This window comes from Populus alba, chromosome 4, assembly GCF_005239225.2.
Source record: "Populus alba chromosome 4, ASM523922v2, whole genome shotgun sequence".
In the NCBI taxonomy this organism is placed as follows: domain Eukaryota; kingdom Viridiplantae; phylum Streptophyta; class Magnoliopsida; order Malpighiales; family Salicaceae; genus Populus; species Populus alba.
Window position 1 is genome coordinate 2,830,507 of NC_133287.1, and position 23,686 is coordinate 2,854,192.

The following is a 23,686-nucleotide window of genomic DNA, read 5'->3' on the forward strand; positions in this document are numbered from 1 at the left end:
GATTTTTGAAGGTAGGAAGATTTTTATGAGACTCATTAATCATTACAAGAAAGAATGAGGTTAATCAACATTTTTATATCTTTGTTACATAGTGTAATTATTAAATTACCTTTAAAAGAAGAAGAAAAATCATGCTTCGATGAAGGGATTTTTTGAGCTTTTCATTTTTTTTATATAGTGCAATTACTTAAATGCACTTAAAAATAATTTTTATTAACTTCAAATGCAAGGAAACTTTAATCATTTTCTTATGATTTTTTTTTTGTTATTCTTATATGATGTCAAGGGTACCTGGACCTTTTAATTTATAAAATATAGTTTAAATAAAAAAAGGTTGGAGCATGCAAGCACGTGTTAGCAGATAGGTATTATTTACACGCACACGACACCAAAATAACTTTGAACGACATTGTTCAGGACAACGTTCAAAGTGCTTCACCACCCTATCAGATGGCAAGGCTTGTGCTACTAGAAGATTGTCGGTTGAGCTCTCATCACATGTTTTTTTTCCTTTCCTCTCTCCCCTCTTAATAAACATGCTAACCATTACCAACAAAAAAAAAAACAAAAAAGTCTACTTATAATTTCAATTTCTTTAATCGGTGCATGCGGGGTTTCAAGCATTTATTAGTTACATCAACATCTCCAACGGGCAAATACTCATTGTTTAGTTTTCTACTTGAGCTCTTTGGTGTGCAACAATGGCGTCCCTCAGAGAAGCATCTATTGCCTGTGTTGCAATCTTCATGTTTATTACAACGGAATTTAATTATTCGGCCTCTTGCTGCTGCCAATTGTGAACCTAACAATCAAGTTTTCAAAATATTAATTAATTAATTCTTAATATATCACAAAAAATAAGTATATAAAACAAAATAATTAAGAACGAAGCAAATGTTACATTTGAGAGAGAAAGACTAACAAGCTGCAATGGTCAATAGCACATCTAAAAATGCCAGTTTGAGTGAAGATTTCTCCATAGTTTTTTTGTTTTTTTTTTTCTCAGCCGATTTCTCTTCACTGAATATGCCAATGGCTGTTCTTGATGCCATGCTATATGTCGCACGTGTGCGGCGTCGCGGCGAAAATTATATATTGTGTTTCCATTTTCTTAATCTACCATGTAAATCTATATATATCTATAGGGATACAAAAAAAAAAGTCTTTTATTGGTAGAAAATGGAATGGGAGTCGCCACCTAGTATTTTGGTCACTAGGAACCCTAACTGGTCTCAGAGATCGGGTACGGGGACTGGTTGCGTAAAGGGAAGGTATTAGCACCCCAAATACGCCCTACCTAAGGTAAGCTGCATTGTTTTATTGTCTGATAAAAACTAAGGTATTTTCGTGTTTTCCTAGATGTTGGTTTGTCTATGGTTCAAGAAAAATCCTCCTCGGTAAGAAAGACTTTATCTTATCGGGTAAAATCATAACCGTTCTAACGTCCATACCAAAATTTCATTAATAATATTTAGGAATACGTTTTACGTATAAATTCGTAATCCCAAATACTAAAAGAAAACAAAAAAAAAAAAAGATTTTTTTGATTTTTTGAAATATTGGCCTAGTTCTCATGGCTTAAAAAACTGGTTATTAAAGCCAAAATGCATGCTAATACATATATTGTTTTGAAAATTTTCTTTGTTGTGTGAAAATATGATGTTATAATATTTATATATATATATTGGAGAGACTAGGCCGTATGCATGAAAACAAAACCCTTTTTTGGAAAATATTTATTTTTTGATGTTTTAACAAAAATCGGGTATTTTAATACTGGGTTTGTATTCTTACTGTATAAAAATACAACCCAATATTAATCCACTTTGATAAAAATATGCAGAAAAATCAACAATATTTTTAGGGACTTTTTAGAATTTTTTTGAAAGCAAAAACATTTTTTATTCTGAAAATCTTTGATATTTTGACGAAAACCGGGTATTTTTAACACTGGTTTTGTATATTTTACGGTATAAAAATACAAACCAACATTAAACCACTTTGACAAAAACATGCAGAAAAATCAACAATATTTTTTAAGATTTTTCAAAATATATTTTTTAAAGAAAAAATATACATATATAATATAATATATAATATAATAATACACACACACATATATATATAATTCACGTCCTGCGTGAACAGTAGGACGTGAATTATATTTCACGCCTACTGTTCATGCAGTGAACAGTAGACAGGGAGGAAGAAGAAGAAAAGGAGGAAGAAGAAGAAGAAAAAGGAGGAAAGGAAAAGGAAGGAGGAGGAAAGGAAGAGGGGCTCACTTGGCCGAAGAGGTTGTGGCTGCTGCGATGAGGTGGTTCAGCCGGTGGTTGCAGCGGTGGAGTTGGAGGAAGACGGCGTCGGTTTCCTGTTGCAGAGGAAGAAAGAAGAACAAGAAAAATCTGCAGAAATTGGGCGAAAATGCTGGTTTTTGGCTGACTTTGGACCTGAATTTTTTTAACCCTCAGATCATCAAATCCGACTCTATTTATAGGCTGTGGAAGAGGGCAATCTTGTCTACGTTGGGGAAAAATTGCAGACCTTGATTCAATTGGGAAACATCTCAACCGTTGGCTCAAAGTGGGCACCTCGAGCTGCCAAATTTGGCAGCTCCAGGCTGTGAACTGCCCGAGGTGGCCACTTTGAGCCACTCAACGGAGCCGTTTCTAACTTTTCCGACCCGACCGGACCATTCTCCGGGATAAAGGGGTTTCATGTGGATATGTTGGTGCAAGTTTTGTCGGATTTGGAGGCCACACGAGCCGGAAAACGCGCCTGGAAAGCAGCCACTCAGGCAGCTTTTTGAGGAAGAAAGTGAACAGTAACCAGCCGATGTTTTTAATTAGTCCTCCAGTTTTCAAATTCTTCAATTTGACCCCGAATCAATACAATAAAGCACCCCTATTTACGCGCCTTTTCCAAATTGGTCCCTGGTTTCGGATTTTCACAATTAAGTCCCCAATTGGCCCTTAAACTTCAATATTTATACAATTGAGCCCCTGATTTGACCCAATAAATTCCTAAAAAATATATTTTGGCCCCAGAACTTAAATTTCTCCAAATTAAAGCCCAAATTGACTTAAAAATCAATTTTTCTTGGAATCAAATCTTCTATAAATTCAAATAAAAATCCAATGAAGTCCATAAACATCTAAATTTGGGCTTTTCTCCTCAAAATTCAAATTTTCCTTCTAAACAGAGCCCTCATCCTTCAAGAATATACTGTCCAAAATCCATCTTTGTATTTTTAACCTCCTTGACCAATTTTTCTGACCACTTTCTGGGCGCTACTGCCTCCTGTTATTTTTCTAGCCCCTTTTGGCTATTTATTTTATTTATCTTTTTTTGGGGACCCAAAAATGGGTTACAACAGATGCCCCCTCTTTATAAAGCTTACGGAGCAGGGGTTTTGCGCAGTAAGATTTATAAAGATAAACCAAAACTGAACTCCCGAAACTGATCTGGTTGGAGCTTGATCGCTCTGAAACTTTGTCTTTACAGCAATCCTCCTCAACCCAAAAACTATGATCAAAATTTAATCATCTCGAGATCCCTTCTGACGATCTCCTTTAACCCCAAAAACTTGGAATCCCATCCGGCGATTCTTCTTAACCAAGGCTAAAATATGAAGTCCCTTCTAGCGACCTCCTTTGACCAATATCGAAATGCGAGATCCCTTCTGGCGATCTCAATCAACTTGGAATCTCATCTGACAATTCCTTTACTCAACCAAATACAAAAATGCGTAATGGTCTCATTGTATGGGTGACCTACCCAAGAAAAATGATGGTCTCATTGTATGGGTGACCTACCCAGAAAAAAATGAAGAATGGTCTCATTGTACGGGTGACGAACCCTAGTGCTGGTCTCATTGTACGGGTGACGAACCCTAGAAAAATGATGAATGGTCTCATTGTACGGGTGACGAACCCTAGTGCTGGTCTCATTGTACGGGTGACGAACCCTAGAAAAATGATGGTCTCATTGTATGGGTGACCGACCCAAGAAAAATGTTGGTCTCATTGTACGGGTGACGAACCCTAGTGTTGGTCTCATTGTACGGGTGACGAACCCTAGAAAAATGATGGTCTCATTGTATGGGTGAGAAACCCAAGAAAAAAGATGGTCTCATTGTATGGGTGACGAACCCAAGAAAAAAGATGGTCTCATTGTATGGGTGACGAACCCAAGAAAAATGATGGTCTCATTGTATGGGTGACCTACCCAAGGGGAAGAATTCTGTAAACTCCATGCTTTTCTAAGAAATGGTTTCAATATGAGGTCCCTTCTAGCGACCTTCCTTGATGAATGTCGAAGTACGAGATCCCTTCTGGCGATCTCAAATAACTTGGAATCCCATCTGGCGATTCCTTTTATTCAAAGCTGAAATATGAGGTCCTTTCTGGCGACCTTCATCGAAATATGAGATCCCTTCTGGCGATCTCCTTTAGCCAAACAACTTGGAATCCCATCTGGCGATTCCTTTTACCAAAGCTGAAATTTGAGGTCCCTTCTAGCGACCTCCATTGATGAATATCGAAAACGAGACCCCTTCTGGCGATCTCAAACAACTTGGAATCCCATCTGGTGATTCCTTTTATTCAAAGCTGAAATATGAGGTCCCTTCTGGCGACCTTCATCGAAATATGAGATCCCTTCTGGCGATCTCCTTTAGCCAAACAACTTGGAATCCCATCTGGCGATTCCTTTTATACCAAAGCTGAAATTTGAGGTCCCTTCTGGCGACCTCCATTGATGAATATCGAAAACGAGACCCCTTCTGGCAATCTCAAACAACTTGGAATCCCATCTGGTGATTCCTTTTATTCAAAGCTGAAATATGAGGTCCCTTCTGGCGACCTCCATCGAAATACGAGATCCCTTCTGTCGATCTCAACAACTTGGAATCCCATTTGGCGATTCCTTTTTACCGAATGCTATCGATGTCGTTCTTCCTGCTGGCAGGGTTTGAAAACCATTATCTTCTCTTCTTGTTGTTCTAGAATCAACTCAATGATTCTTTCTTCGTCCATAATCTTGTTGGAATGCACTAAGATCTCCTCCTGTAACAATCCAAAAACATACATGCCATGATTTATGATTAGATGCAATGCGTGTATTCGTACCTGGTTTTGAAACATAGGCCCCATCCTCTTCTTCTAGTTCATGAGACTCCCTCTTAACATGAACTTGCTTTTGAAGTCGTATGCTAGATTCATCTCTCGTGTTGCCTATCATATTCTTGGAGCAGGAGTCTTTGACTTTCTTCAAGTAGTCCTTTTCTCAAAATGTATGACTTGTATTTGCCTTTTTGTCATGCTTTTGTCAAATGCTTTAGCTTGGTTTTCAAATCTATAGGCTTTCGTAAAACTTTTCATAAAACATCTCGTCTTGCCCCCAGTGTAGGGGTGCGATATAAGTCTGGGCTTTTATATAAAGAATAAATCCATTCAGCCAGTGATAAACTTTTTTAGTGAGTGAAGGGATAATGATTTTTTTTTTTTTTTAATTTCAAAATACACATTGTTATGGTTGATAAACTCTATTCTTTAAATGACAAATACAGATGATTATAAAGTGACCACTTAATCATTTATCCATGCAATTCATTATGCTATCAATGATAGGGTTGTACTTTAGGGTTAGCTTTTCTTAAATTTCACCTTTGACCGATTTATGATACTTTCTTTGTAACCACTCAACTTTGTTTAAAAAGGTGCATAATCTCATCATTTATTTAAAGAAAAGGTGGGCTCAAAGACAAACACAAAAACTGGCTGACACATGAGCTCTGATTGCCCACTAGAGAAAATAAAAGCAATGACAAAAGCAAATGACAAAAACATGCTAAGGCAAATAAAGTTGTTTTACATTTTGAAAACTACGAGAAGTTCTTGGGTCAACCGGTTTTGAAACTTCTTCTATTGTGTGGAAAGTCAACCGAGGCAATGCTTCATCTTCCTTCCCCACTTGCGTTTCCTTGTCATCTCTTTCGATCTTACCTTCTTCATTATTGACAATTCTTGACCAAGGTTTTCCAGCCCTTTATCCACTATTACTTGCGTCATGACTAGGCAATGGTTTTGAATTGATGTTGGGTGGGTCTTCAAATGACACCCATCCTATCTTGATGAGCTCCAACAACCTTTTCTTGAAAGCATAACACGTTTCAAGACCATGCCCGGGGATACCAGCATGGTACTCGCAAGCCAATTCGGGCTTGTACCAGATAGGGAATGGTGGCTGTAGTGGTAATGTGGGGATAGGAGCTATTTGTCCAATGCTCAGTAATTTGGCATACATGTCCTTCAAAGGCATGGGTAATGGCGGTAGTTGTTCTGAAATGTATCTTGTGTTTGGTCTTTGGTGGTTGTTTTGGGTGTTTGACTGGTCATTTGTTTGATTAGGGAAAAAAGGTTTGTTAAAGTTTATGTGGGCCACATGGGAGGTAGGTATTTGTGGGTTATATGAATCCGTTATCTTGTCATTGGACCCCACCTTCGAAGTTGTTAACGGGACCTTTCAATTTTCTTCCGAAAAAACCCTTTGTCTCCGATGGCTCAATTATGCGTCCAGCTTTAATCCCTTGCTCTATTCTTTCCGCTATGCGTACAACATCATAGAAATGTTGAGATGAGCTACCCATTAAATGCTCATAGTAGGGTGCCTTGAATGTGTTGGCGAACAAAGTCACCATCTCCGTTTCTATCAAAGAGGGTTGCACATGCATGGCCTCGTCCCTCCATCTTTGCGCATAAGCCCTTACTGATTCTTGGCTTCTCTTTTCCATTGACATAAGGCTTGTTCGATCCGGAGCAATTTCCAAATTAAACTTGTATTGCTTAAGGAAAGCCTCAACTAAATCCTTCCATTTCTTAATCCTGGCATTATCCAGCCTCATGTACCAACTTAACGCTGACCCCGATAGACTGTCTTGGAAAAAGTAGATCAGTAACTTATCGTCATGAATCACCTCAGTCATCTTATTGCAATAAGATCGAAGGTGAGTGTTTGGGCATTCCAACCCAGTGTACTTTATAAACTCAGGTATCCTAAAATCTTTTGGTACCGTGATGTTAGGTACCAAGCATATTTCAGACGCTCGCATGGGGTCAAACCAGTCATTTCCCTCGACTGCTCTTAACCTTTCTTCTAAGGCTGATATCTTGTCATCGTTCATAAAACCAGTTGACCTATTATCGGAAGGCCCATCTGCTGTCAAATCTACAGTGATGTGAGCTTGAGGGGGCTGAACGGGAATGGCAGGTGTAAAGTGCTGCCCCGTCACTGAATCTGCCCCCAAGTTCTGAGATACCCCCGGGACATGAACTGATGGTGCTCCTATAGGTGGTTGGGTAGACGTTCCCTCCCCATTCTTGGCTCTTAAAAGTTGCTCAAGCAGATTGGTCATTCGAGATACTTTATTCTTTACGGCTTCCAATTCACTTTGGTAGTGGGATTCTAGGATGGCTCTCTCTTCATTCTCCATTCTTGATCTTAAACGGGTTTGATGTACTCTGGGTGTGGGACCTATGTTTCACGATCTGGAATGCATATGATAATTTAAAAACAAAATGCGTGATGAAAATGTGATGCACAAGTGATGTGTGATGAGTATAATATTGCAAATAAGATACATAACCTAAGGACCAGCTCTATTTATTAAGTGAGAGTGGGTAGTTTTTCTATCTAGTCTTGAAGGGTCTCATATCTGCCCAGTGACGTTCTTCGTAAAGACAGTATAGGGGCGTTGCAAGGAACAATTAAGACACGTATGCCCACCATTACCAAGCAGGCACTCAGATATGAGTTGGGTGTTTCACGCATTTAAACCCTGACCAATAGTCTTAGGGTAAATCGCTAATTCCCCACTTAACTTAAGGCTTGTGTGTGCTTCTCAAAATAAAAGCAAGTGATGCATGGGACAATTTTATACAATGCATAAATAATACGCGTAAAATAAAAAACAAACATGCAAATAAACGGAAAGGCATATTAACAATAAACACACAAAAACACAAACAAATCAGACAAAAACAAAGCTTAGTCTACAAGGTCCCCAGCGGAGTCGCCATTCTGTCGCACGTGTGCGGCGTCGCGGCGAAAATTATATATTGTGTTTCCATTTTCTTAATCTACCATGTAAATCTATATATATCTATAGGGATAAAAAAAAAGTCTTTTATTGGTAGAAAATGGAATGGGAGTCGCCACCTAGTATTTTGGTCACTAGGAACCCTAACTGGTCTCAGAGATCGGGTACGGGGACTGGTTGCGTAAAGGGAAGGTATTAGCACCCCAAATACGCCCTACCTAAGGTAAGCTGCATTGTTTTATTGTCTGATAAAAACTAAGGTATTTTCGTGTTTTCCTAGATGTTGGTCTGTCTATGGTTCAAGAAAAATCCTCCTCGGTAAGAAAGACTTTATCTTATCGGGTAAAATCATAACCGTTCTAACGTCCATACCAAAATTTCATTAATAATATTTAGGAATACGTTTTACGTATAAATTCGTAATCCCAAATACTAAAAGAAAACAAAAAAAAAAAAGATTTTTTGATTTTTTGATTTTTTGAAATATTGGCCTAGTTCTCATGGCTTAAATAAACTGGTTATTAAAGCCAAAATGCATGCTAATACATATATTGTTTTGAAAATTTTCTTTGTTTGTGTGAAAATATGATGTTATAATATTTATATATATATATTGGAGAGACTAGGCCGTATGCATGAAAACAAAACCCTTTTTTGGAAAATATTTATTTTTTGATGTTTTAACAAAAAATCGGGTATTTTAATACTGGGTTTGTATTCTTACTGTATAAAAATACAACCCAATATTAATCCACTTTGATAAAAATATGCAGAAAAATCAACAATATTTTTAGGGACTTTTTAGAATTTTTTTGAAAGCAAAAACATTTTTTATTCTGAAAATCTTTGATATTTTGACGAAAACCGGGTATTTTTAACACTGGTTTTGTATCTTTACGGTATAAAAATACAAACCAACATTAAACCACTTTGACAAAAACATGCAGAAAAATCAACAATATTTTTTAAGATTTTTCAAAATATATTTTTTAAAGAAAAAATATACATATATATATACATATATAATATAATATATAATATAATAATACACACACACATATATATATAATTCACGTCCTGCGTGAACAGTAGGACGTGAATTATATTTCACGCCTACTGTTCATGCAGTGAACAGTAGACAGGGAGGAAGAAGAAGAAAAGGAGGAAGAAGAAGAAGAAAAAGGAGGAAAGGAAAAGGAAGGAGGAGGAAAGGAAGAGGGGCTCACTTGGCCGAAGAGGTTGTGGCTGCTGCGATGAGGTGGTTCAGCCGGTGGTTGCAGCGGTGGAGTTGGAGGAAGACGGCGTCGGTTTCCTGTTGCAGAGGAAGAAAGAAGAACAAGAAAAATCTGCAGAAATTGGGCGAAAATGCTGGTTTTTGGCTGACTTTGGACCTGAATTTTTTTAACCCTCAGATCATCAAATCCGACTCTATTTATAGGATGTGGAAGAGGGCAATCTTGTCTACGTTGGGGAAAAATTGCAGCCCTTGATTCAATTGGGAAACATCTCAACCGTTGGCTCAAAGTGGGCACCTCGAGCTGCCAAATTTGGCAGCTCCAGGCTGTGAACTGCCCGAGGTGGCCACTTTGAGCCACTCAACGGAGCCGTTTCTAACTTTTCCGACCCGACCGGACCATTCTCCGGGATAAAGGGGTTTCATGTGGATATGTTGGTGCAAGTTTTGTCGGATTTGGAGGCCACACGAGCCGGAAAACGCGCCTGGAAAGCAGCCACTCAGGCAGCTTTTTGAGGAAGAAAGTGAACAGTAACCAGCCGATTTTTTTAATTAGTCCTCCAGTTTTCAAATTCTTCAATTTGACCCCGAATCAATACAATAAAGCACCCCTATTTACGCGCCTTTTCCAAATTGGTCCCTGGTTTCGGATTTTCACAATTAAGTCCCCAATTGGCCCTTAAACTTCAATATTTATACAATTGAGCCCCTGATTTGACCTAATAAATTCCTAAAAAATATATTTTGGCCCCAGAACTTAAATTTCTCCAAATTAAAGCCCAAATTGACTTAAAAATCAATTTTTCTTGGAATCAAATCTTCTATAAATTCAAATAAAAATCCAATTAAGTCCATAAACATCTAAATTTGGGCTTTTCTCCTCAAAATTCAAATTTTCCTTCTAAACAGAGCCCTCATCCTTCAAGAATATACTGTCCAAAATCCATCTTTGTATTTTTAACCTCCTTGACCAATTTTTCTGACCACTTTCTGGGCGCTACTGCCTCCTGTTATTTTTCTAGCCCCTTTTGGCTATTTATTTTATTTATCTTTTTTTGGGGACCCAAAAATGGGTTACAACACTATATAGATGGGTGTGGTTGTATGACTGTATAGGGCAGAATCTAAAGAGTATAAATGTATTGCTGGATTTTTAATTATTGATTGCATACCTTTAATTTCTTTAATTTGATTTCCTTAGATATTATGTAGATCCACTTTCCCACAGATATCCCTTTTTAACTCATCTATGGAAATGGTAACTAAAAACCCTCAAAGTTTACCCTTTATTTGTCCAATTTATTCAATTCAATCTAATTAGGGTAAACTTTATTAAATTTTAAGATGAATTCCAATCAAGATTTCCAAAAATGTTCACGAAATAAAACAAATTACCTTTTTTCAAGAAAATTAAAAAAAAAATTCAAAGATTTAGCTCCTTAAACATCTTCAATAGAAGTTTTTTCGAAAATTTATTTATTCTTTCTTAAATACTTTAAAAAAAAAAATTAATGACCGAGTATTGTGGTAACCTTATTAGTTATTAGATTCTTAAAAATAATATGAAAAAAAATTATTTTTTAATTCTTAAAACATTTTTTAAACTTTTTGTTTTTATTTTAAATTGACATTTTAATTCTTTAAGCCTTTCCAAAATTTTAATTGTCATCCAATTTAGTACAATTGATTAAATTGACTAAATCTTGCAAACATACGGTAAATTTTGACAAAATCTTATTATTATTATTATTATTGGTACAATAGCAAGAGTAATTTTGAGGGGATTTATCCCACATTAACTTATTTCGATCTCTCATTCTTTAATGGGCTTGATGGATTGATCTTAACTGTTATTATATAAAAAAAAATTAATAAATAAAAATAAAAATAAAAATATCAATGAAATAATTTTTTTGCTATGTCTTTTGATGTACACCAAAAACATTTTTTTATTAGTGTATATAGAAGAAATTACAATAAAAGAACAATAAAAGAACAAAAAAGAAAAAAATGACATGTAATTGTTTAAAAAGTTGCAACCTAGATATGATCACTAAAAAGCTTAACTAATCAATAAAAATTTTATGGTCCGAGATTGGTTACGTAAAAAAAAAGATATTATTACCCTTTAAACGTCCTACTTTAGACATATTGCATTGATGTCTCTACCTTAAATTATTAAGAGTTTGTTGAATTATACTATGATGGTCTACTTATAATCTTCTTGAGTTAATATTTGACTACGAATACTTCCAATTCTAGCGTTAGTAAATATTATGTAGTCTAGAAAGAAAAGAAAAGACATATATGATATTTTTTACTATGGTGCCAGCGATTAAACCAATAAAAAGAATTGAAATAAAAATACACATATATTTTTATTTTAGGAGAGGAAAAAAAATCATATTCTAGATTTATATTTTACAGTAAAAATTTACAGATCAAATATTTATTGAAATCATTAAAAAAAAAATGAGGAACCCATAAATAAATTAAAAAAGATCTAAATTTTTTTTTAAAAAAAATTTCTGACATTCAAAAAGATCTATTTAGCTGGATATCAAAATAAAAAGGGATGAATTAAAAGATACAAGACATATTGTGTTTTTCCAAATATGCCCTTGACCAAAAAAAAATTGAGCTGGCTGGACCTTAGACTGAGGCCCAGCCTGACCTCCATTGTTCTCCCTTTTTTTGGGATAGATCCAGTCCAATTGTATTAGCTGGGTTGGATTCAGCAAGACCAACCCGGTTAGTAACTTGGTTTTTATTTACAAGGTAAACTAGGATTCATCTTTGCTTTTGGCTTCCTCTCTTTTCTACTCTTTGTTTCTTTTTGGGTTTTTTTGTTTCTCCTTCTTTCCATGTTCTCTTTGTTAGTTAAATTTTCTATGTATTTTTTATCTTTGTTTTTTTTTTTCTGGTTTTCTTTTTGTCTTTATTATGTTTTTTCTCTCCTCATGTTTGCTTGTTCTCTCTATGTTTTTGTCCTGGGTTATGTATCTAGAAATAAAATTAATATAAAAATAGTTTGGATGTAAAGTCTATAATATCTCAAAAAGGTATATTTGATATTTTTCTAAAAATAATTCTTTATCATTTGAGAAAAAAAGGTTAATTGCAATCAATTCCCCAATTTTAAATTTAATACCAATTTAGCCCTCAAGAAAAAAAAATCAGCTCCTCACTCATCAGTCTTTTGCGTAATCTATGGTTTGTTGAATTATAAAAAGTAAATTATTTTTCATTTTAAATAAAAAATGAAAAATATCTTAATAGCAATAATAATAATAAATTAGTATTATTATTATTATTATTATTATTATTATATAATAATAATTGTGTCGTGACTTTACTTTTACCGAAGGAAAATCAAACACATTGTTGTTTACCTGGTCATAATAAAATAGAACGCTCTCCTTTGATGGACTACCATACTGATTAAAATTGTTTTTTTTTTTTTAAATAACACAGTTGTTTTGAAAATAAAAAATAAAAATAAATTGTGTTCAGAAAAGTATTGTGAAATAATAATTCCTTTCAAAGTTTCATAATTAGTTTTAAAAAGTTTTAGATAAAAAGCTAATTATGCTAAATAAAACATGAAAATTACCCTAAAACATTATATCAAAAGTAAGTTGTTATATATATATATATATATATATATATATATATATATATATATATATATATATATATATATATATATTGTGTTTACACATTGAGAATTTATCTAAATTTACATATGTGAACTTGTTATTGATATTAAAAGACTATATGAATTTAAAATAGTGATTTAAGAGTAGACCATAATTATATAGCCTAAACTTTACTTTTGAAATATATGCGATATATGAACTTGAGGAGAACATAATGGTTACTTAGGATTTGACCCATTCAACTTGATTATGATCACAATGAGCTAAAAGATCGTCACTCACACTTGACAACTTTATATAAAATCATGTTCATCTAGCACAAATTATCTTGTTACGTTAAAAGAATAAAATCACCTAAAATAATTTTGCACGTGTCACTTGAACATAACAAAAAAAATACATATTCAAATAACAAATGAATTATCACTTTTCTATTTTATTTTTTAAAAAAATAAGAAGTTGCGTATTAATATCTTTTATCATCCACTTGCATGTCCTTGAACAATAATTAATGATGGTTTATTTATTCCATATTGACTTTACATATAATAAAAACAATAATTATGCAATAACATTACAAAAAAGAGAAAAATATGACATTTAAAAATAATTTTGATACACTAAAGTCCAACCATATACCAAGCAATTTTTTATCTCTTATTTATCAACATTCTTGAACAACGCTTAATAATAATTCATTTAGCCTAGACTTTATGAATAACAAAAACAATCAATAGACAACTAAATAAATCAACATCGTATATACAAAAACGTTATAAAATTTACACCGAGATCAAATAATTGCACCTTGGATAAATCGGTTGTGACTTATTCTCCCAATCTCACCATCAAGTACGTGGTATTGATTTTAATCTTACCTCACCTTTAAGAACAAATTTCTTATGATTTTATATTTTTGGGGTTGCCATGACATGGACACCAGCACTCCAAATAGGAACACGCTTAAAAAACTAATACTTTGAAAATTATTTAAAATTAAAAAAAATAATCATTCAAGGTTTGAAAATGACCTTCAGGAACTACTCGAGATGGCCAAAAGCTGTCGAAAGTGAACTGGGTAGAGGTAGCAGATGAGAATGACACGGGGGTAGCGGACAGACGTGTGGAGACAGCAGCGCATTGGCTACACACACCGATAAGGATGAGATCCTTAAACCTGTTGAATCGAGTTCGCTCGCTCCTCCTCTTCCATTCTACACTGACAATGAACTTCACCGTCGCTCGAGGAGGGGGATAGATGCCAGGAAAACTTTGAGTTTCTTTCTCTATCGGTTTTCTCTCTCTTCACCAGTTCTTGGCTGCTGCTGCTGCTGCTGTTGCTACAGCTACTGCTTTTGTCGTTGTCTATTGATGGTCGTCGGGTGGCTGATGCGTGGAGAAGCTGGAGGAGGGACTGTGGCGGTTTTATGTGTAGATCGATGCTGACAATGGCTATCGGTCAGTTGGATGTTTCGGCGAGGATGAGGGAGACAATGGTCGTGGTCTGTGGTGACGCTGAGATAGGTTATCACGTAGAGCTTTTACTGGCGTAGAGCGGAACTGCTGTTTGGTGAAGAAGAGATTGTTACATAGAATAATATAAATTATATTATAGTTATTTTTATTTACTAGTTTAAGATTTTATAAGATTAAGATAATTTTTTGATATAATATTAGAGTTTTGTTGACCAAGAAATCATAAATTTAAATTTCATCATCTTTATTTATCCAATAAAAATTAGATATAAAATAGTGTAGATCTATATAAATTTCAGGCTCAAAGAATTTTTAATTGAAAAGTTGTATTGCAAAAAATAATATAAATTATATTATGAATCTCATTTAATAGTTTAATCTTTTAGCTTGAGATAATTCTTTAACAGAAAAAAATAAATAGCTTGTATACTTGCTAAGAAAAGGGAGGTTTCTATTTTTTAAACTTGGAAAAAATGATACTGTTATAAGTTAAAAAAATATCATTGTGTAAACCTATATTAATACAACTTTAAGCAATTTTAAATGAGTTATTAAACCTGATTTAAATTAAAATTCAAGTCAGATTTTAATAAATTATATGGAAATTTTTTTGAAACAATACATATTGATATATTGTCTAAATCCATGTGAATGTAAAATGATTAATTTTTTTATCTTGTTAAATTCATTGGTTATGCAAATTTAATGAATTGTTAAGAATTAATCTTGAATTAATTTTATGTCATTGAATCTTCTCGTATACATTACTTTTTATAATTCAATGAATTATTAGAAATTAATTATAATTAATATTGAATTAATCTCATACCATTGAATCATCTTATATTCATTGATTCTGTAAATTTATTAAATAATAAGAAATTACTTTTAAATTAATTATGCATCCCTAGCCTCATGTATAAATAAGGGTGGAGAGATTTCATTCTTGGAAGTTAGAGAAGAAGTTTTGTTATTGAAAATCTAGAAAGCGAGTTGCAGTTTGCACCTATTGATCGGCGATTTGCCTTAAGGATACATAGAGGATACAATCCTCTGCGACAACCTTATTTCATGTCCTGGTTTTGATATAAAATTCAACTGGTTTTTTTGTATAATCAACACTTACCTCATGATTAATTAGGACTTAAATCAACACTTGTGTCATAAAAAAATAAACTCTATATTCATTTTCATTTGTTCCCTCATGTCTAGCATACTAAAAATAATTAACATTCTAATTAAATAGATCAATAAAAAATGAAAATTATATAGCTCATCTAATAATCTATATCCCAACAATACTAATAACATGGTAAGTAGTATGTTTCGTCTCTCAAATTTTACTTTTTCATATTTGATCCCTTTTCTCTGGGCTTTTTATGATTCATTCCATAAGTTCATCTTTCTAAATGTTTAGAGAAAATAAGAGAGGAAGTCACAAAAGTAAAAAAGTAGAGAGAAAATTATTGGATGAAAAAAATTATATCCAACAATAACTTTGATTTTGTTATCCTTGGATTCGTCTATATGAGGAGAACTCAATGAAGGTGATTTTAGCCTTCAATGATGCCCTGCAATATAAATCAAGGCTCGAAAAATGTTATTTTGGTTTGATTTTTAATTTTTTATATAATAAAAATGTGTTTTGTAGTTAATAATGAGTTTCAAATATCCATATGATAATTTTTTTTTATCTTGTTTTTAGTGAAAAATGAAGTTTAAATTTATCTTTTTAAGATTCTTGAATTTTCAATCATTAGAGCTAGTTTTGGTGTTCAAGAAAATGTTTCAAATGGACAGCGACTTATTTGCAATATTCTAAAAAAACAAATATCAGTATCATCTGCTCCTACTGAAAAATATTTAAATTCAGGAGAGCGGGCCTTGATTTTTAGGCTTAAGCATCATTGGGAGTTATGGATTGGGCCAAGCTTTCGGGCTAACATCTCAATCCTAGTTACTTATGATTATTTTTTAAATGACCGTAATATATATATATATATATAGAATTGACTTTAAAAAAATTATTTAAATGATATTTAAATAATTATCAAATTGTGATATATTTTTTAAATAATATTATATCTTTTTATTATAATATATATATATATATATATATATATATATATATATATATATATATAAGGTTTTCCTCATTAACATTCAATACATATAAAATATCTATTTAATTATTTTTAATTTTATATATTTTTTTATATATTTCACATGGAAATTATATATTTATGATTTTTTTCTAATGTTTTTTAAAGACAATAATAAGTTTTAATTTAAAAACACTATACTTCTTAAGAAAAAAATTACACGTTTTTGTGAAAAAAACATTAATAAGAAAATCGATTTTTGATTAGAAAGATACATTTTTCTTCTTATTTCAAATCAATAGAATTTTTTTCTAGTTTTTATTTTTATTTTCTTTATTTTATTTATTTTTTATTCAATAAATCATATTGTTATTAGAAAAGATATGTTTTTTTTTAAAAAAATTAAAATATTAAAAGAAAATTTGACAAAAAAAATATACCTTTCCCTTAATTGAGATATTCATTATATTTCTTATGAATATCTATTATTATTGCCACACAATTAAATAAAAAAAAATACATGTGTATCTATACTTTGCTTTTTAAAATGAAGATTAATTTTTTGTTTTATTTTTTAAGTAGCGTTAACAGCATATTATGCAATTTATCGAATCATATATTTTCAATTCTTTTTATGAAATACAAACACCAATTGGAAGAAATTGGAATGGAATATTTCCAGGCATGCATAGACATAAACCGGAATAAATTAAAGCCAGCCCACATCAATTGGAACAAAAATGATCAAAGCTGGCCGGAAAGGTAGACATGATTATTTTACAGTTAAAGAACGTAGTTTAATTAGTTGATATATATATATATATATATATATATATATATATATATATATATATATATATATAAGAAGTGAGCAGGAGTAGGTGAGTTTACAAAGTCAACTTCGAATCCCTTAAAGAAGGGGTCGTCCCTGAAAGAACAGGATTGGAGGTGGTCACTGATCACGATATGGTGCAGGTTGTCATATAAAAATATTTATATAAATCAAAATCAAGGTAATTAATTAAATTAATAGCAACTAGAAAATTATTATGAGACCCCGGCCGCCAGTCCACTAATTAAGGGATGATCATCGGTTGGTAGGTTTTGTTTTGTTTTTTGATTTGGTAAACGAAGGAAAGTTGGATGCATGAACTGTTCACCAATTGATCGTCCCCTCAAACCTATATAAATCTACAGATCTGCATCCATTTCTCATCATCTCATCCAATTCCTTAATTTACACTGATATCTTTAAATCTTTTGCTTCGCTTAACAACCATGGTTTCTGGAACCATTTTGGGAGAGTACACCTCCGCAGTCCCAGCAGAGAGGCTATGGAAAGCATCATTCTGTGATGGCCATAACCTCATCCCTAAAGTTATGCCCGGAATCATCTCAAACATTGATATACTTGAAGGAGATGGTGCCGGGGTTGGCTCCGTCAAGAAGTTCAACTTCACCGATGGTTTGTTTGAGCTTACAATTCCTAGTTACTCATTATGCATAGTAAACAACTATACATACATGCATCATGTACATGCGGGAGTTGCTCTATTTTGTTTTTGACAATAAGATTCACTTTGTGCAGTTATCAAGGACTATAGCTACGTCAAGGATCGTGTGGTGGTGATGGACCAAGAGAATCACATAGTCAAGTATTCCACCCTTGAAGGCGGCGTTCTTGGTGTCAAAGTGAAGTCCTACAGTGTTGAGGTTAGTTTGACATCAACCAGTGAAGGAGGATGCTTGTCCAAGATGAAGATTGAATATGAATCAATCGGGGACAGCTTACTATCCGAGGAAGATGCCAATAATATGCAGCAAGGAATCTTTGCTATGGTGAAGGCTATTGATGCTTACCTGGTGGAAAACCCTACTGCTTATGCGTGACCAAATATGGAGTCTTGTGGGCATATTTAATGGGTTCAGAATTCTGGTGTTTGCTACGACGTTTGTGTGTATTTGATGTTTTATCGCAAAAGAAATAAATTACTTCTGTCATGGAGATCCATAAATATGCAAGAAATTCTACTATCCTTGAGTGTTTAACACAAAAAGAACGAAATTAGTGAACAATTGTCAACTTCCCTTCAGCGAAGAATGGTAAGGGGGGGTCACATTCCATAACTTGAATGAGCTTTAATCTGTTTTTATTTCTGCATGCTGGCTGGACAACGACTGAGAAAATTGTCCACTCCAATAAAAAATAAATTAATGCGTATAGTTAATATTTATTATAGCACAAACCTATGGGTGGATAGATCATATCATGGAAATGGCCGGCGATCTAAGGAAGATGAGCAAGAACAACTTGCGTATATTAGTTTATGCAGCATGTATTAGACGTCGTAACGATTATCTTTGTGAATCAGGTTAATCAGGAATAGCGTGAATAGAAATGACAATAAAGTTTTATTTTTTATCAATAGAAAAACAAAAATTGAGAGTTACTACGTAATATTTTAGTAATTAAAAACCCTAACTAGTATCAAAGTCTTAAAACAAAAAAGGACTGATTGTGTGAAGGTAAGGTATTAACACCTCTAATACATTTTACATAATGTAAGCTGTATTGTTTATTTATCTAATATATATACTAAGAAATAATTGTGTTTTTTAATTGTTGATTTGTCTAAGGTTTAAAAAAAAAAATTTTTTTCTTAATAAGGATGTTTTTATCTTATCACATTAAAAACCTAATTGTTCTAATGCCAACAAAAAAAAATAAATTGTCTTTTTATTTAATATTAGAAATATGATTTATGTACAAGTTCATAATTTCACATATTAAAAGAAACAAAATAATTTTTTTATATATTTTTGAAATATATGCCAAAATACTTTGGAATTTTACATATTTGTTGTACAATCCATGAAATATTTTTTAAAAAACATGTTAAAGCATTTTAGATTAAAAAAATGCATAAATAACTTTAGAATTTTTAGCCATATGCAAAAAAAAAAAAAAAAATTGATCACTAGATTATTGGTTAATCATGTATAAGAAAGAGTTTTGTGCAAATAAATGAACTAATATTGATCCAAATCAAGGGTCTAAGACAAAATTCTTTTCAAAAACATGAGGAACATTGCCTAGACTCCAGCAAAAAACTCAGTCATGAGGCAACCATTGCCAAGCCCAAAAATGAGCATTTTTTTGCCTTTAAAACATGTTTTTTTTTATCCCAACAAGTCATAATATTATACATAACAATGTTTGAATCTAAAACTAATAAAAAAAACATTAAAATCAAGTATGAGCTACCAAATCCAAAAATAAACAACCTAAAACATCATACATGCTTGTCACAGTGATGGAGAGGAAGCCCGGTGGCAGCTGTGGCTATTCTTCTTCGCTGGTATATTTTTTTCTTCCTCTATCACTTCCTGTTCTTCCCCGCTTCTTTGATGGCTTCCCTTTCTCTTTCAAAAGAATTGTCTCCTCTCTCGTTTTCTCCTCCCTTCCTCCTCTCTCACTGTCTTCTTTCTCCCCCCCCGTTCTGTTCGGTTTTCCCCTCTCTCTCACACATTCATTCCCCTATTTTTTTTCTCCTCCCTCTTTCTTCCTTTCGAGATAGTATTTATAGGGGTAGGGGGAGCGGGGTCGACCCTGCTCCGTCCCATCGCTGCCCATGCATGGGGCACACCAGTCTCTTACTCTATCACAACGCTGGTAAAGGTGTCCAATGGAGGTGTTGCTTGTGGGGCACAACTTCTCTGTCTTCTCATCATGAGGAGGTGCAGGTGGCATCCGGTTTTGGTTTTAACAGGGCATGTGGAGAGGGAGAGAAGAAAAAACAGTGCCGCCTCAAAACGACATCGTTTCGTCTCTCTTAAAAAAAAAACACATGAAATGGTGTCTTTTTACTTAAAACACATTGTTTCATTTAAATGAAAATTGGCACCAAAGTGCCAGATTTCAAGTCAATCCTTTAATTTACGCGTGTTTTGCGTTTTGGTCCTTTGTCTTGGATTTCTTCAATTAAATCCTCGATTGGCCATCAAACTTCAATATTATGTAATTAAGCCTTTGATTTGACCAAATCAATTCTCAAAATTATAATTTGACCCCAAAACTTTAATTCCTTCCAATTAAAACCTAAATTGACTTAAAAAAACATTTTTTTTTTTTTGCAATCAACCCTCAATAAATTCAATTAAACCTTCAATAAAATTTAATTGAGTCCATCAACATTTGATTTTATACTTTTCTTCCTCAAATAAAATTTTCTTAATCAATAGGGCTCTCACCAGTTAATGATATACTATCAAATTTAAATATTTGTATTTTTGAATCTCCTCAACCAATTTTAATCATTGTTTTTTGTGCTTTGACATCCTCTTTTCACTGATATATTTTTTGATATATTATATATCTATTTATTTTTAATTTTTTAATTTTTTGTATTTTCTCTTTTCTTGTACGGGGATCAAAAAATGAGTTACAACAATGCTCATGTAACATGAATTCAAAATTGGTTTCTTGAACCTATTTTGACCAAGAATAAGTTTAACAGGCTAAGGATAAACATTCTAACTTTAACATGTATAGCTTAAGCTCAACCAAAGCTAAAACAACATTTATATATCAAAATGAAAACTTAAACAACAACTTTAATACATAAAAAAATATGAAAAAAAAACATTTAAAAAACTTCATTAAATAGAAATCAGAGCAAGAAAGAGGTGAATGCAACATTATTTGGAAAACGTTTCAAACCTATTTTCTATACTTGTAACTATAAATGGAAGCCAAAACCAATAAAAAAACAACAAAAGTAAGCTATAAAGGACCTCTTTATGGGTCTGCAATGTATACCTAGAACAATTATTTTCTTTTAGCTTTCATTTGTAAAATTTTACATCTCACAAACTTACAAAACTTAAGAAAACTTTTCTTTAGGCTTTTAAACCTCTACCCTTATATTTTTTTTATTGATATTTCTCTCATCTTTTTTATACTTTTTTTTTTTCAACCCTATGATCTTGAGGAGGTGTTTATAGAGAGTTTTATTAGGATTTTGGAATGTTTTAAATTCATTTCTAATCTCTTGATCTTAAAAGGAGTGTAGTGAATCCTTAATAAGAACCTATTGATGAGTCCTTTGTGTGTGAATACATGAAAATCAAATCATTTTTTGACTGATAGTTAATATCAAGATTAACTAAGTTGCCCACTTTTGAGGTTTTATTAGAGCAATACTAATGTTATTATCGTCTAAAACCATTTGAAGTTGGTAGAGAAAAGAATATTTTTTATTTAGATCCAATTTTATTTAATTTGAAGATTTATATCTTCACGTTCATTCATACATATGAAGTTTTCAAAGTGTATAATATATATATATATATTAAAAAAGAAGTGAGTAGGAGTTGGTGAGTTCACAAAGTCAGCTTCGAGGATCCCACGTCCCATCAAGAATAGGTCGTCGATCCCTAAAAGAAGAGGTGATTAATCACAGACTTGGAGCTGGCCCCAGATCATGGTACGGTGCAGGTTGTCATATATAAATATTTATATAAATCAAAATCAAGGTAATTAATTAAATTAATAGCAACTAGAAAATTATTATGAGACCCCGCCAGTCCATTAATTAAGGGATGGTCATGGGTTGGTAGGTTTTGTTTTTGTTTTGTTTTTTGATTTGGTGAACGAAGGAAAGTTGGATGCATGAACTGTTCACCAATTGATCGTCCCCTCAAACCTATATAAATCTACAGATCTGCATCCATTTCTCATCATCTCATCCAATTGCTTAATTTACAGTGATATCTTTAAATCTTTTGCTTCCCTTAACAACCATGGTTTCTGGAACCATTTTGGGAGAGTACACCTCTGCAGTCCCAGCAGAGAGGCTATGGAAAGCATCATTCTGTGATGGCCATAACCTCATCCCTAAAGTTATGCCCGGAATCATCTCAAGCATTGATATACTTGAAGGAGATGGTGCCGGGGTTGGCTCCGTCAAGAAGTTCAACTTCACCGATGGTTTGTTTGAGCTTACAATTCCTAACTACTCATTATGCATAGAAAACAACTATACATGCATCCATACATGTACATGCTGGAGTTGCTCTATTTTGTTTTTGACAATAAGATTCACTTTGTGCAGTTATCAAGGACTATAGCTACGTCAAGGATCGTGTGGTGGTGATGGACCAAGAGAATCACATAGTCAAGTATTCCACCCTTGAAGGCGGCGTTCTTGGTGTCAAAGTGAAGTCCTACAGTGTTGAGGTTAGTTTGACATCAACCAGTGAAGGAGGATGCTTGTCCAAGATGAAGATTGAATATGAATCAATCGGGGACAGCTTACTATCCGAGGAAGATGCCAATAATATGCAGCAAGGAATCTTTGCTATGGTGAAGGCTATTGATGCTTACCTGGTGGAAAACCCCACTGCTTATGCGTGACCAAATATGGAGTCTTGTGGGCATCTTTAATGGGTTCAGAATCTGGTGTTTGCTACGACGTTTGTGTGTATTTGATGTTTTATCGCAAATGAAATAAATTACTCCTGTCATGGAGATCCATAAATATGCAAGAAATTCTACTATCCTTTAGTGTTTACCACAAAAAGAACGAAATTAACACCCCATTTCTCAGATCATGTCCAATAAGAAGAGAATTACTGCACATTAACACCCCATTTATCAGATCATGTCCAACAGCTGCCAGCGTACGGCTCCAGCAAATCAATTCAATTGATCAATATATTGATTTCGAATGAAGAAAGAAAGTAGAGTGCTGCTTTCTTTTAAGTAAAAAATCGAAGCATTACGAATTTGCTAAAGTTTAGTAATGGGTTCTCAAAGAAGCAGTTCGAACACCCTCTTCGAGCCATGGTGCGAAGTCCACTCATCCGTAAGGGAACACATAGGGGGCCTATGCTTAGTCTCCTGTAACATCGATCGATTCTAAGAATAAGTATGCGAGTATTCTACGTTCAATAAGCACAAAAGGAGCTAAAATTTTTAGAGAGTTTATCTTTTTGTCGATAGCCTAGGAAATATAAGAAGAACGGAGAAACACATAATCAGCAGATTCTCTTGACTGCGCAACAATCCAAATTCTCATGTGCAATCAATTCAATACCTTTTAAACTTCCTTTGCTT

General features: G+C 33.3%; 1 protein-coding gene across 1 annotated transcript; it reads left to right on the forward strand.

Moving 5' to 3' along the window:
- The first annotated feature begins 17,779 nt into the window (after positions 1-17,779).
- LOC118039816 (uncharacterized) lies at positions 17,780-23,110 on the forward strand. The gene is made up of 4 exons (XM_035046603.2): positions 17,780-18,034; positions 18,158-18,432; positions 22,399-22,558; positions 22,683-23,110. Exons 1-4 carry the CDS (start codon positions 17,848-17,850, stop codon positions 22,982-22,984), a joined length of 924 nt encoding a protein of 307 aa, XP_034902494.2. The 5' UTR covers positions 17,780-17,847; the 3' UTR covers positions 22,985-23,110.
- Positions 23,111-23,686: the final 576 nt, after the last annotated feature.

Bases quoted from the DNA above. Each gene is read 5' to 3' on its own strand.
- LOC118039816 (XM_035046603.2), top strand. From the start codon at position 17,848: ATGGTTTCTGGAACCATTTTGGGAGAGTACACCTCCGCAGTCCCAGCA. The intron at 18,035-18,157 runs GTTTGTTTGAGC...CACTTTGTGCAG, and splicing joins GAAGTTCAACTTCACCGATG to TTATCAAGGACTATAGCTAC. The intron at 18,433-22,398 runs GTGGAAAACCCT...ATTTTGGGAGAG, and splicing joins AGGCTATTGATGCTTACCTG to TACACCTCTGCAGTCCCAGC.